Consider the following 23,537-nt stretch of genomic DNA (forward strand, 5'->3'; position numbering starts at 1 on the left):
TGGGAGAGAACAGCATTGCATCCCTGGGAAAGGACCGGCGGCCATCTTGGGGAGAAGATCTTTTAAAGTTCATATTTCGTCGGATTGGTGAGTAGCAAGCGGCTTAAAAAACGCTTTAAATTGCTATTTTATGCCAGGGGGGTGACAGGGGGAATGGGGTAATGTAAAATTTTGATGTTTGCCGCGAGACAACCCCTTTAAGTCTATTCTGTGGCTTAGGGACAAATGCTGGTAAGAAAATGAGTGTACTGTGTGTTCTATGGATGAAATAAAGCAACATGGGTAAAAAAAAAACCCCTCTAGTAATAGTGTAAATGCGCTGGGCATCAGCCGCGACCCAGTCCTCTTTATAGAGCAACACAAATCTAATGGTTCATTTAACATCAGACAACCACAGACAGTTACAACTGCTTACCACTAAGTTCTGTGCACAGACTGTTCAGTTCCCCCCGTGTTTCTTTGGGTACGCTTACCATTAGGTCATTGTAATGCACGGGGCATTGTCTACAATCTTCCCATACAACAGAGTAGGCGGACAATATAAATAAGTATAAAGTCTAAAAAGCTACTAAAAATATAAAGTCTTAATCTGGAGACAATACTAGTGGATAAAAACCGTATACACAAGTCTCAGCTCCAAATCATGTAAATATACATCCCAGTCACGTATATTGCAGGACTTCATCGCCTGGTGCCAGGACGTACAGCGATAATGTCTGCTTAGAGGGGTGCGGAGATTAATGCTTGGCCATCCATCAGCTCTAGCGGAGGGAGGGGTGGACTTGTTGCCCTGTGCTGTTCAGTATTTCATGAGGTAGCAATAGCAATGGAAACCGTCTTACAGTCACTGCTCAGTGGGACTATCCAGTTCTTGGAAGGTGTCCTCGATCACCTGCCATAAGCAGTTTTCCAGGGGGAAGTCATTGTCCACTAAATTCACCAAGAAGTAGTTATTATGAATGTATTGGATGATCATCCGGGATGGAGACTCTTCTTCATACAATTTTGCCCACTGTTCGATCCACAAAGCAAAAGCTTCATCCTGAAGATGGTGATAAAGAAAAAACCAAAAAACAGAGTCACTATGTAAAAACATTACAAAGTCTTTATTGATCCTAAATAGCACTCAATGCTAAGGAAGTCATTGTGTAGACAATTATTATCCTGTTCTAATGCAGACGTATAGCGTGTATTATACTCCAGAGCTGCACTCAGTATTCTGCTGGTGGAGTCACTGTGTACATACATTACATTACATTACTAGTCCTGTACTGATCCTGAGTTACATCATGTATTATATACTCCAGAGCTGCACTCACTATCCTGCTGGTGGAGTCACTGCGTACATACATTACATTACTTATCCTGTACTGATCCTGAGTTACATCATGTATTATACTCCAGAGCTGCACTCACTATCCTGCTGGTGGAGTCACTGTGTACATTACATTACATTACTTATCCTGCACTGATCCAGAGTTACATCCTAGATTATACTCCAGAGCTGTACTCACTATTCTGCTGATGGAGTCACTGTGTACATACATTACTTATCCTGTACTGATCCTGAGTTACATTCTGTATTATACTCCAGAGCTGCACTTACTATTCTGCTGATGGAGTCACTGTATACATACATTACATTACTTATCCTGTACTGATCCTGAATTACATCCTGTATTATACTCCAGAGCTGCACTTACTATTCTTTTGGTCGAGTCACTGTGTACATACATTACATTACTAGTCCTGTACTGATCCTGAGTTACATCATGTATTATACTCCAGAGCTGCACTCACTATCCTGCTGGTGGAGTCACTGTGTACATTACATTACATTACTTATCCTGCACTGATCCAGAGTTACATCCTAGATTATACTCCAGAGCTGTACTCACTATTCTGCTGATGGAGTCACTGTGTACATACATTACTTATCCTGTACGGATCCTGAGTTACATCCTGGATTATAGTCCAGAGCTGCACTTACTATTCTGCTGGTGGAGTCACTGTGTACATAAGTTACATTACTTATCCTGTACTGATCCTGAGTTACATCATGTATTCTACTCCAGAGCTGTACTCACTATTCTGCTGGTGGAGTCACTGTGTACATAAGTTACATTACTTATCCTGTACTGATCCTGAGTTACATCATGTATTCTACTCCAGAGCTGTACTCACTATTCTGCTGGTGGAGTCACTATGTACATACAATATATCATTCCGGATCAGTCCAAGATAAGTAAAGTATTATACTTCAGAGCTGCAATCACTACTCTGATGCCTCTCATAGGAAACAGTCAACAAGCTTGTTGACAGACATCAGTAACAGATAAGCTGAACTCCTATAAAAGCAGAACGGTTTCTTACAATAGAGGATTTTATAGGGCCTTCCCAGAATGCAAGTTACCAGAGCAAAATCCGTGCCAATGAACCGGCAGATCCCTTCCAGTATGACAGTAACAAGCCGCTTACCTTCCAGTACATAAAGCTGACAGGATCCACAACAGTCGGCTGGATAATCTCACGGCCCGGAAAAATGCCCCAGGTCACAGCGTTTGGCTGCAGGTCGGTGGAGTTGGTGATGTTTTTACCCTGAAGTGACACAATCAGTTACCTTTTTTGCCATTACACCTGGACACTTCTTTAACATCTCACACCGAGCCATACCTGTACGTTCACTATATGGTAGTTGACACGAGGCTCATATCTTTTTAGAACTTTGATGAGAGCGGTTACCATCTCACTAGATGTGAAAAACTCCAAGTATGCCTGTGCCGAGAAAGGAAAGGACAAGTCATCGAAAATCCAAGTAGTGATGACAGGATAATGGTGCATTTAGACCGATAATCCTTCTTTCACAAAATCGTTCAAGCGAACGAAAGCTAACAATCATTCAGCCTAAACGCAGCCGACGAGTGAGGATCGAGCGTCTCTCATTCGCAGTTTAGTTTCAGCTGGCATAAAAACTAGTGCCGGCTCATTCACTTGTCAGGCAGTTTAAACACCGATCATTCAGCGTTTCACATAGGAATGTAAGGAAATAAGAAAGATGCAAAAATACCTCTATAGCGCCATCTATTGGATGGCAGCATTTCTGCAAATCAAAGTGACTTATAAGAAGCCTTAAAGGAGATGTCCCGAGGCAGCAAGTGGGGTTATACACTTCTGTATGGCCATAATAATGCACTTTGTAATATACATTGTGCATTAATTATGAGCCATACAGAAGTTATAAAAAGTTTTTTACTTACCTGCTCCGTTGCTAGCGTCCTCGTCTCCATGGTGCCGACTAATTTTTGGCCTCCGATGGCCAAATTAGCCGCGCTTGCGCAGTCCGGGTCTTCTGCTTTCTTCTATGGAGCCTTTCGTGCAGGATGCCGGCTCCGTGTAGCTCCGCCCCGTCACGTGCCGATTCCAGCCAATCAGGAGGCTGGAATCGGCAGTGGACCGCACAGAAGAGCTGCGGTCCACGAAGGTAGAGGATCCCGGCGGCCATCTTCAGCGGTAAGTATTGAAGTCACCGGACCGCCGGGATTCAGGTAAGCGCTGTGCGGGTGGTTTTTTTAACCCCTGCATCGGGGTTGTCTCGCGCCGAACGGGGGGGGGGGTTTAAAAAAAAAAAAACCCGTTTCGGCGCGGGACATCTCCTTTAACAATGATTGGTAATATGAAACTAAGCCAGAAGACCATGCACAGACAGACTTTCTTGGGGTGTTTACCCCTCCTCAGTGTGCAGCAGGCTTCTGGCTTAATCTGCGAGGGGCCTATGATGTGGGTCAGAAGTGGTGTCGGGTCTCCTTAAGGAGAGCACCCAGAAAGTGTGTGGAGACACCTAGGGGGTGAGTGGGTCATGGGATGGTATAGTCCCTCCCCAAGGAGAGCAACCAGAAGGGGTGTAGAGACACCTAAAAGATGAGCAAGGAGACTTATAAGGCAATGCTCCTCTGGGAAATTTATGCAAATAAGAAAGATAGGAAAATACCTCTACAGCGCCATCTATTGGATGGCAGCATTCCTTCAAATCAAAAGAATGTGAAACAATGAAGAATAAGTGAACGAGAACTACACGATTTTCAGGGAGAATAGTGCAGTCTAAACAGGCTGCCTGAGCGGAACCGAGCTGGTGATGATAGCACCAGCTTGCTCTGTCTAAAAAGGGCCATAAGACCTATATTATGGCCAAAACCCACTCAATGCCAGATGGCTGCTGCGAATGGTACATTTGTTTTCTCCTCTGCTCAAACAAGTTTCTTTTTTTCAGTTTGTGTTTAAGTGACACAGAGAGGACGTTAGATTGTGGGAGTCTGACTGATAGGATTTTGAATGGCCTGGATTAGTACTGGTTGCTGGTGAAGAGCAGGCCATGTATATGTAATTATGTATAATAAAATGTATAGGAGTTATGCCAAGTATAAATGCTCTCCACCAAATCCAGGCAACTGTCAATCCTACAGGAGGGACCCCCACCAACCAGTGTTCAAATGACATGTCTCTTCTGAACCAGTCTCAAACACAGAATGCTCAACATATTGTGAGAAATCTTACATCTATGAAAGACACGTCAGACTGCAGTCTGTCAGCTGGAGCCCCTAGAGATCACTAAAACGAAAGGGGTCCTGGCGCATGCACATTACAGCCCAATTCAGGTCTACAGAGGCACTATCAACATTTAGTTTGAATACATCAGTTCTCCAAACCACGCTGGTCTTAAAGCCCCTTAATTCCAGTGATCATTGGGTCCCAAGCTCGCAGACTCTAACCAATGAAATGTTTTTGACAGGTCAGAACATTTTTTTTCCCCAAAACTTATGCTTTTTTCCAGGATTAGAAAAACCTTTGTTTGTGACAGCTGCAGTCAGACACTGGAGTGTTACATTCCTCAACTTCCGGCAGCTTGTTATTCAGGATGTGAACGCTGACGTTAGGAGAATGAGCGGTGATGCTGCAGCGATCACCTGACTTCTGGTGACCTCAACTGTCACAACAAAACGTCAGGACCACAGCAGGGCTCCAGCGCCGGATCCCAACAGTGAGGCAAATACTGATCAGTTTGTTGTTTACTACAGGCAGCCCTATTGAAGGGATGTTGTCCGGTAACTGGACAGCCCCTTTAATGACTGTGCTGCAATAGGAGACAACACATGGTTATAGGACGGCGCTGTTCCTAGAAGAAAGCAGACATGTTTTTGTATATTCTATGCAATTTCTAAGCTTTTAAACCTTGACAATCATTTGGTTTATTTATGTATCTAGTGGGGCGTGATGATGAGAACTGAAAGAACCCAAAAATATCATGTTTACTGCTCCTGTTGCAACAAAAGTGCTCATACAGACGTATTCCATCCCCCACTGGTAATGTTCGGTCAAGCCATTAGCAGTGATGCCCCCTAATCTTTAATATTCTACCACAGTTTCTTACCTTCTGAAAGACGTAACCTCGACTCGGCCCCCATCCCACTACAGAGTCTGTTGAGGGTTTTCCATTAACATTAGGCTGGGAATTAATGGTCAGAATTCCTCTTTTATTAACTTTCTCCAGCTGGGCCTTTAGTAAATTGGTTTCTGGAGCTAAGGGGTCATCGTTCCAAGGGAGGCAAGTTACCTGGTCAGAATACAATGTAATGTTAGAGGCTTTCACCACACACAGGCTATAGAAGAAGACTGGTGGGTTCTTCGGGGTGATGTTACCCATCAGTTACGTTACAAGCCTAGAACTTACTTTGTGGCCATTATGGTTGGGGTTTCCGGTTATGTAACAGGTAAACACATCAAACACGCTCTCCTCGCTGCTCAGCTCCTCACCCCACATCTTCAGTAATTGATCCCGGGGAGACTTGCTCTTCAAGTAGAAGAGATAATAATCTTTCAGCTCACCGAAGGCTGGAGAGGAAGAGTTACCCCTATAAAAGTCAAACAAGTCTTAGTTTTATCTCCTTGGAGGATGAAGGAAGGGACACTTTCTTTGATCAAGATACAAACCAACGTCCGTTGGGGAAGTCGTCCCACTCCTGTGTTCTGTGAATGTAGCTCTTCGGTCGAGAGGCCCAGAAGATCGGACGGACATCTTCTTCTCTCCTCTTGGGATGTGCGCTTACTGCCCATGGCAGGGGTCGCCTGATAAACCACCAAAAATGTTCACAAGTTACTCCACAAGAGAAAAATGTCTACTTTCATGTCAATTATTAACTTCTCTATTGGTTCCAGACTGTGTAAAAATAATGACAGCTCTGGTTTTGAGCTCCTTGACGTTAGACCCTATTATTTTTCTAATATTTTTGTAGCTACATTTAACAGCATTTAGAAAATATGCTTTACAGCAGCTTCATGGGCCATCCACACAATGGACAAGAGGGGACCCATTGACTTGTATTGCAAACTGTTCTAGACTTGCTCTGTGACCTGTGCAGGGGTCATTTTACAGACAGGTAGAGCAGATAGTCACAGCTTATACCTATTGTGAATGGTGGATCCTGTGTTATCTACATATAGGTGTTTACCTTTCACCTGTCTCTGGTGTTAGTGAGAGGACTGCTGTAAAGCTGTCTCTATAGATATCAGAAAGTATCAGCCTACTAGGCTCTGTGCAAAATACAGGATTATCAGCTTTTTCTTTTTTAAGTATAGATTGTGACTGAAAATGCTAAAAAATATGTTTGAACACAAAAAAGTGATTAATATAAATAGATCATTTTCTCATGACACGTTCCCTTTAAATGGATGCATAATACTGCATTCACTGTTCAGGGGCCATCATCATACTAAAGTAAAAAGCTGGGTGATGCAGCAGAAGGAGAACCCCCAGAAATCCATGCAAAATTCATAGCTGTAGTACTAGATGACAAACACTCCTAATGATACAGGTGACAGTCATACTAATTATATTCTAAACCCTGTCAATACTACTTATGTGACCTTCACCAGATAATGGCCACGCACCTCGGATCCTCCTGCCACAAACCCAGCCGTCTGAGCACGTCTATGGTGGCCACTTCCCGGTTGAGAGTGTAGAAGTGTAAGCCGTGCACAAGACCACTGTCCAACAGCTCCCGGCACATGGACACCGCAAGGTCGATACCATAATTCCTGATGGCAGCATCATTGTCTTTGATTGGCTCAATGACATCTTTGATTTCTTGCGGTATTTCAAGTTTGGAGAGTTTCGCCAGCTGGCGTAAGGAACCGTAACCCTGAGGAAAGACAACAAGGTGTTGTATATGATGAAGGGGAAGAATCAGTACCATCTGCTGACATGTTTCATCAACACCCGAGACCAGAAGAAACAAGTTTTTTTTTAAAAAATGGCCGACGTCACACAAAGCCACTTACCCTCCTACACACATACCTGGATTGGAAATATTCCTGGCAGGATGGGACACGTGATGCCGATGGCTCTACAAGCCTTCAGGAAATGTAGGAAGGTCTCTGAGCGGAAGAAGAGCTGAGTGATAATAAAGTCAGCTCCAGCATCCACTTTCTCCTTCAGGTGTTGGAGGTCTGCCTCGTAGCTCTCAGCTTCAGGGTGGCCCTTGGGATAACCTGTACAGATAAAGACAGACACATATTACGCTTTGTTCACATCTGCATCGCCTGCTCCGTTCGGAGCCTCTACTGCAGATTTCCGCTAAAATCCAAGCTGAAGCAGCGCAGCATGCAGTGCAATATCAACAGTGCAAGTGCTGGTGTGGAAGTGGAATGGATTCCGTCCTGAGCGGTCTGGGTCCAGGAGTTCCAGTTTTACCAACATTTGTCTCCAAGGATGGAGCTGAACAAAGAAATGCACAACGTCAATGTGAACAAGCCTGAACTCACACTCACTCATGTTCTCCCATCAATTATAAGTAAGACTCCAGAGAGTGAATTACCAGCAACACAGATGTCAAAGTAGTCTTCAAATTCATGGCGGATGTGCTTCACTAAATCAACGGCGTAATTAAATCCTTCTGCTTCTTCCTCCCACTCTTCACCCATAGGATCTAAAGGACCACAGAAAAGGCTCACAGTGAAATTATAATACACAGGGAGCAGTATTATAGTAGTTCTACTCTTGTACATAGGGAGCAGTATTATAGTAGTTCTACTCTTGTACATAGGGAGCAGTATTATAGTAGTTCTATTCTTGTACATAGGAGGCAGTATTATAGTAGTTATATTCTTGTACATAGGGGGCAGTATTATAGTAGTTATATTCTTGTACATAGGGGGCAGTATTATAGTAGTTCTATTCTTGTACATAGGGGGTAGTATTATAGTAGTTCTATTCTTGTACATAGGAGGCAGTATTATAGTAGTTCTATTCTTGTACATAGGAGGCAGTATTATAGTAGTTCTATTCTTGTATATAGGAGGCAGTATTATAGTAGTTCTATTCTTGTACATAGGAGGCAGTATTATAGTAGTTCTATTCTTGTACATAGGAGGCAGTATTATAGTAGTTCTATTCTTGTACATAGGAGGCAGTATTATAGTAGTTCTATTCTTGTACATAGGAGGCAGTATTATAGTAGTTCTATTCTTGTACATAGGAGGTAGTATTATAGTAGTTCTATTCTTGTACATAGGGGGTAGTATTATAGTAGTTCTATTCTTGTACATAGGAGGCAGTATTATAGTAGTTATATTCTTGTACATAGGGGGCAGTATTATAGTAGTTCTATTCTTGTACATAGGGGGTAGTATTATAGTAGTTATATTCTTGTACATAGGAGGCAGTATTATAGTAGTTATATTCTTGTACATAGGGGGTAGTATTATAGTAGTTATATTCTTGTACATAGGGGGTAGTATTATAGTAGTTATATTCTTGTACATAGGAGGCAGTATTATAGTAGTTATATTCTTGTACATAGGAGGCAGTATTATAGTAGTTATATTCTTGTACATAGGAGGCAATATTATAGTAGTTATATTCTTGTACATAGGAGGCAGTATTATAGTAGTTATATTCTTGTACACAGGGGGCAGTATTATTTGTAGTTGTATTCTTATACGCAGAAGGCAGTATCACACTGGCTATAGTCTTGCCCACAGGGTGAGTCACAAGCAGTGAGCAGTATAACATACCTCCTCGAAGAGCCATTATATTTTTCAGCCCATTGCGTTTCGCCTTCTGAAGATGCCTTGTAATCTCCTCCTTGGTTTGGGTACAACAAGTCATGTGCAGTATGGTTTCCAGTCCGCAGAAATTCACAGCAGTACTTGCAATGATCATTGAGGAGGTTTCTTTGTCTGAACCTGGTTCACCGGCAGGGTGCCAGGTTACATCGATGAAGAGGGGGCCCCCAGATCCCATGCGATCAAACCTGCAATGTGAGATCTAATAAGATAAATCCGCTTTTACATCAGCCATGAAATCTAATGAAACACAAAAGTCACAAAGTTCCCACATGGCATCACTCTAGACCACAGAGGTTCACCAGGTGGCTCGGCGATGACTCACATACCTGGAGATGAGGTTGACAGCGCCACTGGCTGTTCGTGGTGGGAAGAACTCCAGTGAGAACCACTTGTCACCAGCTTCAACACGTCGACGCATTTTATCCCGCAGCCGCTCGTGCCGCTCTATGTCAAGGACTGGCGTGGAACATCTGGAGCTCTCCTTGGAGTTATCTGTGCTGCTACAGCTTGCGCTGCTGCCATCAAGGCTGTTTGCGTTCACCATGGTGACAACTAGAGAACAGACCTGAGGAGACACAAAATATAAATCTAGTCAGCCATTTCTTAGTTCTAGCTGTTCCTAGAAAGACTGAATTATAACCAATATAGCCATCAATACAGATTACACAGGGGTTGTCGCCCAGCATTTTGGCCTGCACAGTCAATCTAGGTCGTGGTCCGTAAGTAGGAAAATTACCATTCAGAGGCCTTGGAAAGCTGAGTGGCAGCACTGCACTAATGACATATAGATCTATCAAATATGGAAGATTCCAACAGTCTGGGGTTCTGGAAATCACATTAGTCCAGCAAGTGCACACGAGGATAGGAGACAGCAGGCTAGAAACATTGGATCCTAGACATCAATTTCAGATTATTTTTTATCTTCAAGATAGAAATTCCTATTTAGCGCTGCCTGATACTCCGGACCCATGTACTAAATATAGTGATGTATTTATCATCCAATGCAGGCAAAAGGACAGTTTTCCCAATCTCACGTTTATCTCCCAGTGCTTGTACTGGTGGTGTTGGACTTTAGCTGCTGAGTCATGACAGCGCCGGGGTCCTGCGGTTAATACACAGGTTACAGGTGACACATGGGGACTTTCACTGGAGGCACAATAGGAAGCGACTCATAACAGTTATCTGCAGATATAACAATATTACCTGCTGCAATCACACCTATGACAGAGGGTCAGGTGATGTGTCACATGCAATCTTTATAGCCAATTAAAGGGAACCTCAGCCTACTCACCAGACATTGCCAGGGAGCCAAATGTAGAAGTTACACTGTTCTGTGCTCCACATTGGCCACCAGGACCAAAATTGGGCTCTAACAACTAGAACTCAATTTCCTAAATCTCACACTTGGTCCATTGCGGGTACCCCAACCACTACAAATGATCCCCACACAATGTAGAATGATTGCTAAATGTTAGAATCGGGAAGGTGGAGATAAATCAAACAAATCTGCTTATATTGCAATTTCATAAAGTGCTTATTAAAGCAATTGTTGCCATTATATGTAGGAATTATGGAAATCTGCTGCTGGAGAAGAAAATTCCTTTTGGCGCCTCAATTTAATAACACTAGTTGGTGTAGCTGCACCTACAAAGCTGGCCCCCAGGTATAAAATCAGATGCAGCGCCTGCTGGGACATCCGTATAGGCCAAGTTATGTGTGGATGGGTACCTCACAAGAAGGAGGCTGCAGCCTCTGTCATTGTTGCATTGTATATAGGTTACAAATTAAAGGGCTCTACACAATTTTTGGGTGTCTGGAATAGGAAAAAGTTTCTAGCCAATGTGTATAATAAGTAAAAATGCACGAGGTATCCAATTGCGGATAATAGCCTCACTGCAACCCCAGCCTTATAGAAGAACGCGCACCATCTCCATAGTTTTCACAACTGCTGGTCCCAAAATGGAGCGGAGAAGAGCGTTTGCTATTTAAAGCGCCCTGTGATATCTGATCTTTATGTTCTGAAGTCTCAGCACCAGGATGTTTAGAGAACGGCCCCCGGAACTTCTAGGAACTTCTCTGCTCAGGTATTTTGCAGAAGACGACGACAAAAGGGGTTAACTCAAACAACCCCGCATGGCCAACACACTTAACCATTTCTGTCCATAGGGTGCTATTACACAGCATTTCTTCCCTGCAAAATACAAGTGGCGAAAGTGATTGCAGCTGATACTTAAGGTGGATTCACACAAACGTATATCGGCTCGGCGTGAAAACCGAGCCGATATATGTTCGTGTGAATCCAGCCTTAGACTCATCTATTCAAACCATATAATGAGTCCAGGTGCCGATCACAATCAGCAAAGCTTCACCTGTGTTTTGCAGAGAAGAAATGCTGCAGTGTAAGGGCTCCTTCACACTGGCGAGACAATTGCGCAATTTCCTAGCAATGCGAGAGTGAGTGAGAACGCATGATTATGAAACCTGTGATTTTCAATGGTTTCATTCTCATTTGTGATGTTTTTACTCCTGCAATTCTGCGTGGAAAAAAAACAAAACGATATTCACAGCATTTTCTATTTTTTTTGCGATATCACCCATTTTTTTTTCAACGGGGTGAATCACGGCCCAATATATCTCTCGCCAGCGTGAAGGAGCTCTAATAGCGCCCATAAGCGTTCCTTCACAAGGGTGTATTTGTACGAGCAAAACTTGCACATGCAATACGCAGAAAGTGGAACCCATTGATTTCAATAGGTTTGTTCACAAATGCATATTTTGCACACCCAAGTGCACTGCATAAAAAACAAAACTGCAGCATTCTCTATTTTCCTGCACAAGACAAGACAACTTTTGGCACTCACTAAAGAATTTGGCCATTTCAATGGCTGGGAGCATAGAGGTGTATTTTTGTTTTTTTGCACACGCAAAAAATACAGTAAAAAACACGACTTTCATTCCGCAAAAACGTGTACAAATACGCTTGAAGGCGCCCCAAGGGAAATTTAAAGCTGCCCGAGGATACAGAAGGACAATTCCTAATAACACAATTACACTACCAAGTCACAGCACGGTCTTGAGAAATTATCCTGTCTAGCAGGCTGCCAGCACCATCAAATGTGGAACTGCGCAACATTCTGCTACAGATCACATTTAATGGTTTTGCAGTCTTGATTGCATACTGACAAGTCTTGGAACGTTCTAATACATTTATAATATACTATGTGGTTCAAAAAAAAACTATCAGTAAATGGAATCAGGATCATCAGACAAGGCTACATGGCTCACTACAGTGTAACTATTACCAATAGCGCTACTTTAAAAGAGGTCCACGTTCATCCAGTGAGCACTGCACACATCATGAACTGTAGGGTAAAGAGTATTATTCAGCAACCACTATAGTCAGTGGGGCCAATCAGCAAGCCAAACACAAGCACTCGGGCATCCAAAAGTCACAATTTTGGCGCACATGCAAAAACTGCAACAATTTCCGCATTTACATTGAACCATGTAACTTCTTCAAAAAGTGCCCTTAATTAAGGGATCTTCTGTAATTTGGGCATTTTATAAAATAGTTCCCTCTGCCTCTGTGATTTTCTTCAAAAAGTGGACATGGCCATGCACCGCCTGTCACAATTCCTATAGTCTATGTCAGAAACTGGCATAGCATATAGAAGAAACAGTACTTGGGGGTTATCTGCCACCACTTTTTAAATTCATTTCACAAATGTTTCATCAATTCATAAAAAAAGCAAACACTCTATTACTTAAAAACTTTATTTCTCCATAACATATTAGATTTATGATATTATTCGGGTGGTATAAACACAGCAATATCCTGCAAGATAGCATCAAAAGATATATATATATATATATATATATATATATACACACACACACACACACACACACACAGTAGTGACAGATAACTCACAAAGTAGCGAACAAAACCAATGCCAGCTCCTAGCTGTTACGTGTGCTGCTGGGATCTGTACTTCTAAGCTTCCTAGCAGAACAGCCCTCACAGGGTTAATTGATTGAGCTGGGTGTGGTACTTCCTGCTAGCCAATCTCCTGGGTCTGTGCTCATATATAAACCCAGCTTCTGTCAGTCTCTGTCTGGTGTTCAGGCTGAGCAGTCATGAATCCTTGTCTGTTGAAGTTTGCTGTGTGGTCTGTGTCTTGCTGGTTCATGTTTGTTTATATTCTGTCAGTTTTGTGTCAGCTTGCTGTGTCCTGTCCTGTTGCAGCGTTCTGTGTGAACTCTGTCCGGTTCTGCTGGACTCTTGGTTAGTGAGGGCTGTGCTGCTAGGAAGCTTAGAACTACAGATTAGAGATGAGCAACCGTGCTCGTTTAGGGTAATTTCGCAATCCAGCATCACTTTTTTCGAATAACTGACTACTCGAGCAAAAAGATTCGGGGGGCGCTCTCTCTCCTCGCCCCCCCCCCCCACTGCAACCCCCCCACCTCCCGCATCTTTTCGCTCAAGTAGTCAGTTACTCGAAAAAAAGCGATGCTCGATTGCGAAATCGCCCCTAAATGAGTACGTTCGCTCATCTCTAATACAGATCCCAGCAGCACATATAACACTAGCTCATGTTCTGAGGGATGTGCTACCAGGTGAAAGACAAATGTATCAGGAAGCTTGCACCTCTTAATACACGTGCTGCTTGTAGCCGGGCACGGGCTTTACTTAGTACAGCATTTCACACACTATTTTAAGTAGATAGCCCCACAGGGTATCTGGATGTGCCAGACTCTAAAAGACCTGCTTAGGACACTCCGCCAGCAGGGCATATGGAAATGACACCCATACATAAATCTACAGATACCTTCCTACTATTAAATATGCAAAAACTTAGCAGAGGTCCAAACAATAGCACACCACCATCGCCAACACTCACATGGCAATTCCTGAATCAGAGATTTGTGAGCAGGCACAGTATAGATCATCTGTACAGCTGTGGGGAACAAGGCATACCTGCACCTGCCAGGAATTCACCACCCTCCCCTCGGGTCTACTTTAGGTTCTTGTGCTGCCAATTGGATCGGTACCGTTTACAACAATGACCAGCGGTCTCATAATATGCGCCTATAAGTTAGGTACCATCAGGAGTCCTACTTGCAGGATGGCATCAACCAGTAGGTTCAGAGAGCGGCACGGACCTACCGCTGCAGAATGCCACTATGAGATCTTCAGGAATTTATAATCCTTGGCAATCCAGGCGGCTGCTTGCACCAGATCTGAACTAGGTGAAAAGTCATCCGGTTCTAGTGCCAAGTCACGTGTGGTTATAGTATTACATCTGCACAGCCCAAAACAAGCGCTGCCAAGACTGCGCCCACACCGGGTACACGGCACTGGCCATTTTATGTGTTAATCTTCGGCTCATGTAATCATAGCAGATTAATCACAAGTCTAGACAGCGAGGAAGACATCAGGAGCAGAAATATCACTCCTGTCCTGTTTGTTACAATGGAGCAGCGCAGGGAAATGTATCAGCCTGGGCGCAGGGAAATGTATCAGCCTGGGCGCAGGGAAATGTATCAGCCTGGGCGCAGGGAAATGTATCAGCCTGGGCGCAGGGAAATGTATCAGCCTGGGCGCAGGGAAATGTATCAGCCTGGGCGCAGGGAAATGTATCAGCCTGGGCGCAGGGAAATGTATCAGCCTGGGCGCAGGGAAATGTATCAGCCTGGGCGCAGGGAAATGTATCAGCTATGAGTAGTACAGTAAACCCTCTACTGGCACTGACATCTACTAAAGCCGATTTCAAGTAAGGCTGTTTTTTTAGCCAAAATTTTGTCTGTGGTAACATTGGTTGCCTCTAATAACACCGGCGTGTGCCGGCCCACGTGATCTCCTGCTCAGTGACTCCTCCGCCTGCTGCTAATGCAACCCACCTTTCTCCATTGTCGGCGATGGGTAATACATTAGTACACTACAATTGCACTCCAATGTAACAGCACAGAGAACACAGTGACAACGCTGAGAATAGATAATGATGTCACCTGCAGTCCTATGTAACACCACAGAGAACACAGTGGTGAGCACAGATGATGTACTGCAGTACAGCAGATGTCACCTGCACTCCAATGTAACAGCACAGACAACACAGTGATAACGCTGAGGACAGATGATGTACTGTAGCACAGCAGATGTCACCTGCAGCCCTATGTAACAGCACAGAGAACACAGTGATAACGCTGAGGACAGATAATGATGTCACCCGCAGTCCTATGTAACACCACAGATAACACACAGTAACGTTCAACAACATGTTAAATGTTCATTTATTCTTTACAGTAGTGTTTTATATTCATTTATTGTTTTTTTTGTATTAAAGACCACATTTATTCTCCATTAAATGGGGTTTGGGGTGTTTTTTGGATTGTCTAGAACAAATTAATTGGATTTACATTGATTCCTATGGAAATAATTACCTTGAGTAGCAACAGTTTCAGGTAAAGCCGATTGTTTTCGGAAGGGTTACGAACGTTAGTAGAGGTTTTAGGGCTCCTGTCCAAGGGCGAATTTTCATTGCATTCCCCGCGGCGATAATCCAGCGGCAGGAAACGCAGTGAACGCTTTTCATAGCGTTGCTATGGAAAGCGCAGCCCCCTCTGTCCACGAGCGGAGAATCATAGCGATTCTCCACTCACAGCGGGCTCCCAATCACGGACAGCAAGTGGAGATCTTCAAAGTGCTGAGATGAAGTAAATACATTACAAAGTTACAGAACATTTAACACTACAATAATAGGGTGGTCTCCCAAAATAAAAAGGATCACCTATTCACAGGGCAGCGCATAGATATCTGATCAGTTGGGGGCGACATTGATCAAGAAAATGGGGGTTCAGGAGGTGTCTAAATTAATGGATCGGTGTTCGTGCATGCGCACCATCACACCATTCATTCCAGTGGGATTCCCAGAGACAGGGGAGCACTTGTACTCTCTTCTCTCTGGCAGTCCCACTGGGTGCGCATGCTCAACTGTAGCTCCATTCATGTAAACACCTACTGAAGAGAAGGGGAATAAAGTAATGATCGCACGTTTTCTGGTCATCACACTTAGGCCTCATGTCCACGGGGAAAATCAGATCCGCTGCAGATTCTCCATGGAGAATCTGCAGCGGGTCCCTCCTGCCCCGCGGACATGAGCGCCGAAAATAAGAATTTAAAAGTATTTACCATCCGGCGCGGGCGGAGAAGATCAGCTGTTCCTCACGGCCGGATCTTCATTTTCGGCCGGCGGATGAATTCCTGACGCCGGCGGCACGTCGCCGGCACGTCGTCGACGTGCCGCGCGCATGCGCCGGGCACATCCGCCGAGCCGAAGCAAGGAAGATGCGGCCGTGAGGAACAGCTGATCTTCCCCGCCCGCGCCGGATGGTAAATACTTTAAATTCCTATTTTAGGTCTCCCGCGGATCCGGACGGCTTCCATAGGCTTCAATAGAAGCCCGCGGGAGCCGTCCCCGCGGGAGACCCGCACGAAAATGGAGCATGGTCCGGATTTTTCCATGCTCCATTTTTTTTTAAATCCCTTTTATTGACGATCCGCGGGTATTTATCTACCCGCGGGTGGTCAATGCATCCCTATGGGATGCGGATCCGCATGCAGGAAATCCGCTGCGGATCCTAAATCCTATTTTGCCCGTGGACATGAGCCCTAAAGGATACCAGTCAGTCTCTCTCCAGCCCTGACATGGCTGGTAACAGAGGATAATAGATTGCATTCAATGACAAAGGAAACGTGAAGTTTAAGTTTACTATCCCTTTATAATACGGGGAATTACAAAATGCATGGATTCTCTAGACACTGCCTTGGCAGCGATGCCCGGGTGAGGCTGCCAAGTATGGCGTAAGGTCTTTTTGCAAAAGGAAAATGGTGCCATAACCAAAGCGTCACATAATAGCAGTCGCCTTCATCTCAGGGATTCATGTAAGATCGGTCGGCTCTTGTATCTGCAAGACTGGGCTAGTTAGAGGGCTGGCAGCTTTCAGCAAACCAGACGTTTAAGAATACATCTACACAACTCTGCAAGTCGTGTGCAGAAAACACGTAGTGGCGATGCGATTTCAAGAGACCCGTGACGCCAGGGCGGATGTATAACAACGCATCTGCTGTAAATGGGACATGGCGTTCTCCAAACCTTTTATAAAGTCATAACTGGAAAGTGTGGCAGAGGAAGAAGCGGTTATACATGTCTACAGATGAGCTGCAGACAGAGACACACACACATTATATATATATATATATATATATATATATATATACACACACGTTATGTAATAATCAGTCAGCTGCAGCAAAAGAGATCCTGTAAAACTACAAGAACCAGCATGCTACAGATCATCACGTGGAGTGTATGACATACTGGTACTTGTAGTCCACCAGCAGCTGAAGAGCATGCATGCATTCATTCATTCATTCACTTACTCACTCACTCACGCATCCCCTCCCACACTGTACATGACACAGCATGGTATAGATATACAGCCCGTGCACCGCAGCCCCCTCTCACCTCCTCTTTATGGTCTGCACGCCGCCGCATGGATCCTCGCCCCCGACCCGCCAGAGAAGAGCATTAAACCTCTCGTGACGTCATTAGCTTACAGACAGCGGCAGCAACACGTGACCACACAGTCCGGCCAAATAGCACCGCCTTCTTAGGGGCGGAGCCTTCCAGGCGCAGCTCGTACGAGCGGACAAGTCACGTGATCGGTGTGCTCTGGGCGTGTCTTGCGGGTGCCTCTAGGGGGGCTTCTAGGGATTGCTGTTGTCATGTGATTGCCGCCTGTCCAGAAGGAGGGGGTTACAATAAAGATGGCGACTTGCGGGGGCTCAGTGTGCTGCTGCTGCTGCGGGGACCGAGAGAGCCGCACCCCAGAGGAGCTGGTGAGAGTGGGGTGTAGGACATAATGCGGGGGGCGGGGTCTGACTAGAGCGCTATAGTGATGGCTGGCTATCAGCCTGATCCCACATGACCGTCAAGTGTCTCCCCAGTGTCTGCCCTCCACTTGCTGCATCACTCCTGCGCTCTGCCTAGCCACATGGTCACGTAGTGGGCAGCTGTCCAACCCTCGTGTGCCAGCTACCTGCCCACCCCATGCCTGGCACCTGCTGAGTCCCCCTTCACCTGCCCATCACATCCTCCATGTGCCAGCACCTATCACACACCAGGCACCTGCCAATCACATCCCTCAAACGCTGGCACCTGCCCATCCCCTCATACACCTGCCCATCACATCCTTCATGTGCCAGCACCTATCACACACCTGACACCTGCTCTATCCCTCATACACTGGCGCCTGCCCATCCCCTCATACACCTGCCCATCACATCCTCCATATGCCAGCACCTATCACACACCTGACACCTGCTCTATCCCTCATACACTGGCGCCTGCCCATCCCCTCATACACCTGCCCATCACATCCTCCATATGCCAGCACCTATCACACACCTACTTCATCCCTCACACAGGGGACCGGCCCACTATATTCCTCATACACTGGCGCCTGCCCATCCCCTCATACACCTGCCTATCACATCCTTCATGTGCCAGCACCTATCACACCGGACAGCTGCCCATCACATCCTTCACGTGCCAGCACCTATCACACACCTGCTGCATCCTTCGTACGTGAGGTACCTGTCCTCCCTGTACCACATGCTGGACACCTGCCCCTCACCTCCTGCATACACTGGCATCTAACCATCACACACCTGGCACCTGCTCAGTCCCTCATACATAAGGCACCTACCCATCACCTCCCTCATATGTCAGGTACGTGCCCATCCCATGCCTGGCACCTGCTCAGTCCCCCATATACTGGGCACCTGTCCATCACATCTCTCATATGCTAGGTACCTGTCCTTCCCCCATATACTGGACACCTGCCCATTGCATACCCTATATGCTGGGTACCTGTCCTTCCTGTGCCACATGCTGGACTCCTGCCCACCACAGCCTGACACCTCTTGAATCTGCCATACACGGCGCGCCAGCCCATCACACCCCTCATACACCGCCACTCACTGAGGCTATCCCATCAGATCCCTGACCCACCCATCACACCCGCTGATTACACCCCGCACCTCTTCATACACCCCACATTTGTCCATCATGTATCCAATCCAGCCCCTCCCTAATACTGCTGACAGTCACCTGTCCCCCAAAACCCCATCATACACCTGGCACCCTGTGATTACACCCAGCGCACCCCTTATACACCTGACCATGTGGATGCCCACTGGTCACCCCTCATACCCTCTGGATCCCCCTCCATAGCTGTATCTTCTGGCTACCATCAGCGGGCACACCCAGATGCTGGCAGTGCCCGGTGCCCCCCGGCCTGCCGCTGTACTGTTTGACTCTTCTATTTAACCTCTTTCCAGAACTGCTTAACTTCTGGAAGTGTTTGAGCCCCGTGTAACCCGTACGTGCTGCGGTATCTGCCAGCCGCATGTCTCATGGATGCAAATCTGCAGATAGTATGTGAGGAGGGTCACGGCCTGGGGGACACACCATTACAGGGGCGCAGGGCTCTCTTACATGTTGGCTATGTAGATGGCGCTCCCATTAGGGGTCAGTAAGCACATTCATTATGTGCCCACTGGCAGCACTACCGCCGCCATAACTCAGATTCTCCATTGTTTTAATTCCCAGTAACTCACTTGTTCTTGAGATCTCTTTAGAACAAAATCCCGGGGCGTAGCGAAAGGCCTGCTGGCCAGGTGTGAAAGTTCAACTTCAGCCCCCCACAACTACGCTTCGTGGCTGCCAGACAAAACTTGGCAAAGAGCTTTCTGCTACATAGTTCAGTCTTTTAAGTGACCCATTAATGCAGCACTAGCAGCCGGGGATGATGCCAGGGGTCTCGCCACCCCCTTTATGCATGCTTCTCATAGCGGCGTTGTGTGTCACTCGTATGCAATGTATTGCTTATCTACAGCATTGAATATGCTGTCCATGTAGAACAAAAAGGACTGTATGCACGTAATATGCGGTGAAATAAATGATGTGCTTATTACACGCCATGTGTATATAACGCGCCTTGTATATATAACGCGCCTTGTATACACACTAATGTGAATGGGGCAATTGAAATCAATGTACATTCATTGACTCCATTCACCACATATTAGAAGTGCGTAATCCGGGTGAACTTGCGCTCGTGAGCCCTTACACTTGGTGACCTCCAGCCCGCTGCCAGTTTATAACCACCTTTGCACATTGCAATATTTCTTAACCCTTGAAGGACCAGAAGATTCTATTCTGTAGGCTAACTTCACACATATAAGTGCGATATTGGACCGTGAACCTTGTCCTGATATCGCGTTCGCCACCATGCAATATCCCTGCGGATGCAAGGCATTTTTGTGTTAAAACCCCTTGGCATCACTTCAGGGAAGTAGCGGTGCCCCGGCGCAGTTGATGGCCGCGGTGGAGGATTGCGGAGTGTTTCCTCATTGTTTTCAATGGGAAACCTCACACTGGTGTGCCCCTAGCACACGGTACGATGCTTTGCCGGCCCCATTGAAAACAATGGGTGATGCGATGTGAGGGCACGGCCATAGATAGGATGTAAGAAAAGATTGCTTATATGTATGATCCCATTTAAAAGAATGGGGTTCATATTCATGCGTCTCGCAATGCCCAAATTTTGTACGATTTTCTCAGCAGCGTGACAGCGGCCTTGGGCTCTGTTCACATGTGCGTTAGGGCTGAAGCCGTACTCCCCGGGCCACTGCGCCGCTTTTGCAGCAGAGAAACTGAATTAAAGCGGAAACAAAACAGAAAGCTCTGTTTGCTTTCTGGTTTTAAAAAACCCTATTGAAATCAATGGAGGAAAAACGGATCGGTTTATTTCAGGTTTAACCCTTTCCAATCCAATTTTGTATCCTGGTTTTCCTAGGGGGCTTACTCTTTTTCTGCTGTTATACAATGGCGCTATCTGCTGGCTAAAGCCAGTACTGCATGAGGTGACACATTGGATAGGCTCCGACAGCAGAGAGGCTGGCAATATACAGTAAGAGAACCCCGACGGATGTCTTCCAACATCAGAGCTGTACAGCCTTAAATAATAATGTCTTCAGACGTCAGACAGTGGATTGGAAAGGGTTAAATCCATTTCTCTTTTCCAAAATTGGCACCGCAGCCTTAACGCAGATGTGACTTGAGCCTTAGATTGTCAACTCTTATGAGCAGAATCCTTTTGTCTTTGTTTAATGAGTTGTCCAGGATTAGAAAAACATGGCTGCTTTCTTCCAAGCACAGCGCCACCCTTGTCTGTAGGGTGGTGTGTGGTATTGCAGCTCAGCTCCAGTGAAGTAAATGGGAGTTGTAATAGCGGACACAACCCTATGGACAAGGGTGGCGCTGTGTTTGGAAGAAGGCAGCCATGTTCTTCTCGCCTGGACAACCCTCTCAATGCTGATGGATACATGGATGACTGTGACAAGCTGGCAGGGTGGATGTCGGCACGGCCTGAGAAATGGTCAGGAATGCTGATTTGCAGGATTCAAGTGCTTCCATCTCTGAGCCGCAGCACACGCTGCTTCATCTGCAAATATGCTATTTCAAGTATAGCCATAATGGAGGAGATCCCAACAACCACAGAATGACTCTCACAAGACTAGTATACCGGGGTTGGCAGGTGGCCATTCTAGGAGGGCCAGCTCCTGGTGTATTGGGACAGGTTGGCAGAAAAGGCAGTTTTATAGCACAAGGTGAGGAAGTTGTCCGTATGTGGAGATGGGTGACCAACGGCCATCCTCCAAAACTTCCAAAATTGCTTCCTAGTAACATAGTATGTAAAGTTAAAAAAAAAAGTCCATCCAGTTCAGCCTATTACACTCAGGCTCAACCCCAATCCTCAGGGACCCCAACAGGTCACTTTTCAGGATATACTATAGAGAGAACACCTGTGGCAATGTCTGAGGCACCGACAATAATTACATCCCCTGTGCAATACTGAGGAAATCCTGAAAACATGACCTGTTGGGGTCCCTGAGGACTGGGGTTGGGGAACACTGATCTAGAGGAAAGCAAAAAATAAAACACCCAGGTAATTTAACCCCAATTTGAGAAAAAAAACCTTTCTGACTCCAATCTGGCAATTGGAATAATCCCCGGATCACCGACCCTTCTGAAGTAATGAGTGGCTATATGATGGTAACACTCAAGGAAGGTGTGGTCACCTCCAGAGGAAAGAGGCGCTCTGTACTAGGGCCCCTCTCACCACCCGATGTTAAATGCTGGGTATTGTACTGCGTGCAGAGCTGCGGTTTTGTGCGCATTTGCGTTTTTTACTGCACAATAAAAACGCAGGCAAGCAAGTTGATGCTGCTGCAAGTTTTGTTTTTTTTCCCCCTCCTGGTGGCAAACCATTTATTTCAATTGGCGATTTTATGAGTGAAATATGCACTAAAATGCCAAAAACAGGACATGCCACGTACATAAAATACACAGCGCAAAAACCGCTAGTGTGAGAGGCCCCATTGAAATACATGGAGGTGTAATGCTGCGTATCTTGCATGTGCGACATGTACAGCAAAAAACTGTGTGAGAGCGGCCTAAGGCCCAATGTCCACAGGCGGATATGATTTGCAGATCCGCAAATCAAGCCACCCACAGGGATATATGGGCGTCTGCAAATGAAATAAAGCGTGCAGACTTGATTTGCGGACCTTTTGGTCTGTGTAAAAAAGTAAAAAAAAAAGCAGCCTGCTCCATTTCAGTTTTCAGTGCAGATCAATGGAAGCTGACACTGCGAACGGGCCGCGGATCCAGCGGGAAAGCAGGAAATTAAAAAAAAAATCTGTACAGCGCATGTCCGACGGCGAGCCGTGCGGAACATCTGCAATACAGATGTCCTGGCAGAAGAAAGGTCCACGTGGGCACCGCTGCCTGCCCGCACAGGTATACAGGGTCCTCAGCCGCAGGCAGCGTGGGATTCTGCTGCAGGCTGCTGCCCGCGGAATGCGACCTGCCCGTGGACATTGGGCCTAAGGGAAGATAGGCATTTATGAGCTCGGTGATCTTTTATTTATCTCCTTTTTGAGACTTTTACTAACTCGTGGAATTGCAGCAGAAGTGGTCACTAACTTTCCAAACAACTTCTGCTTATGTGACAGCCAGTGTGTCAACAACAGTGCAAATAACCTTAAGTAAATAAAGTAATGTTTATGTACTGAAAATTCCCTCTAGAGTGGTTGAAACTTCATGGTTTCCCGCAGAATTTCCGCCCGTGCCCGCCTGCATAGGATTGCATTACAAAACGCAATCCTATGCAGACGGCCGCATGAAAATACAAATCACAGGATGTCCTCCCGGTGCACCAGCTCCGCTCTGCGCATGTGCCAGCACATCAGAGAGCCGGAGCCGCGGGAGCAGGTGAGACCCGCACTG

General features: G+C 45.8%; 2 protein-coding genes across 2 annotated transcripts in view; one reads left to right on the forward strand and one right to left on the reverse strand.

Annotated features, from left to right (window-relative positions):
* Positions 1-306: 306 nt before the first annotated feature.
* MTHFR (methylenetetrahydrofolate reductase) lies at positions 307-17,763 on the reverse strand. The gene is made up of 12 exons (XM_066607467.1): positions 17,646-17,763; positions 9,447-9,685; positions 9,067-9,305; positions 7,869-7,979; positions 7,349-7,542; positions 6,943-7,193; positions 5,986-6,120; positions 5,726-5,906; positions 5,426-5,608; positions 2,674-2,775; positions 2,479-2,598; positions 307-1,042 (listed from the first exon to the last, which is right to left on the reverse strand). The coding sequence occupies exons 1-12, from the start codon at positions 17,673-17,675 to the stop codon at positions 845-847; spliced, it is 1,983 nt and encodes a 660-aa protein (XP_066463564.1). The 5' UTR covers positions 17,676-17,763; the 3' UTR covers positions 307-844.
* A 105-nt stretch (positions 17,764-17,868) lies between these two features.
* Positions 17,869-23,537, forward strand: part of CLCN6 (chloride voltage-gated channel 6) — a 35,704-nt gene continuing 30,035 nt past the window's right edge. Inside the window, exon 1 of the mRNA XM_066607468.1 lies at positions 17,869-18,019. Within this exon, the coding sequence (XP_066463565.1) occupies positions 17,948-18,019 (72 nt within the window). The 5' untranslated portion in view covers positions 17,869-17,947. The remainder of the gene's footprint in view (positions 18,020-23,537) is intronic.

The sequence above is a fragment of the Eleutherodactylus coqui genome, chromosome 6 (assembly GCF_035609145.1).
Source record: "Eleutherodactylus coqui strain aEleCoq1 chromosome 6, aEleCoq1.hap1, whole genome shotgun sequence".
NCBI lineage: Eukaryota > Metazoa > Chordata > Amphibia > Anura > Eleutherodactylidae > Eleutherodactylus > Eleutherodactylus coqui.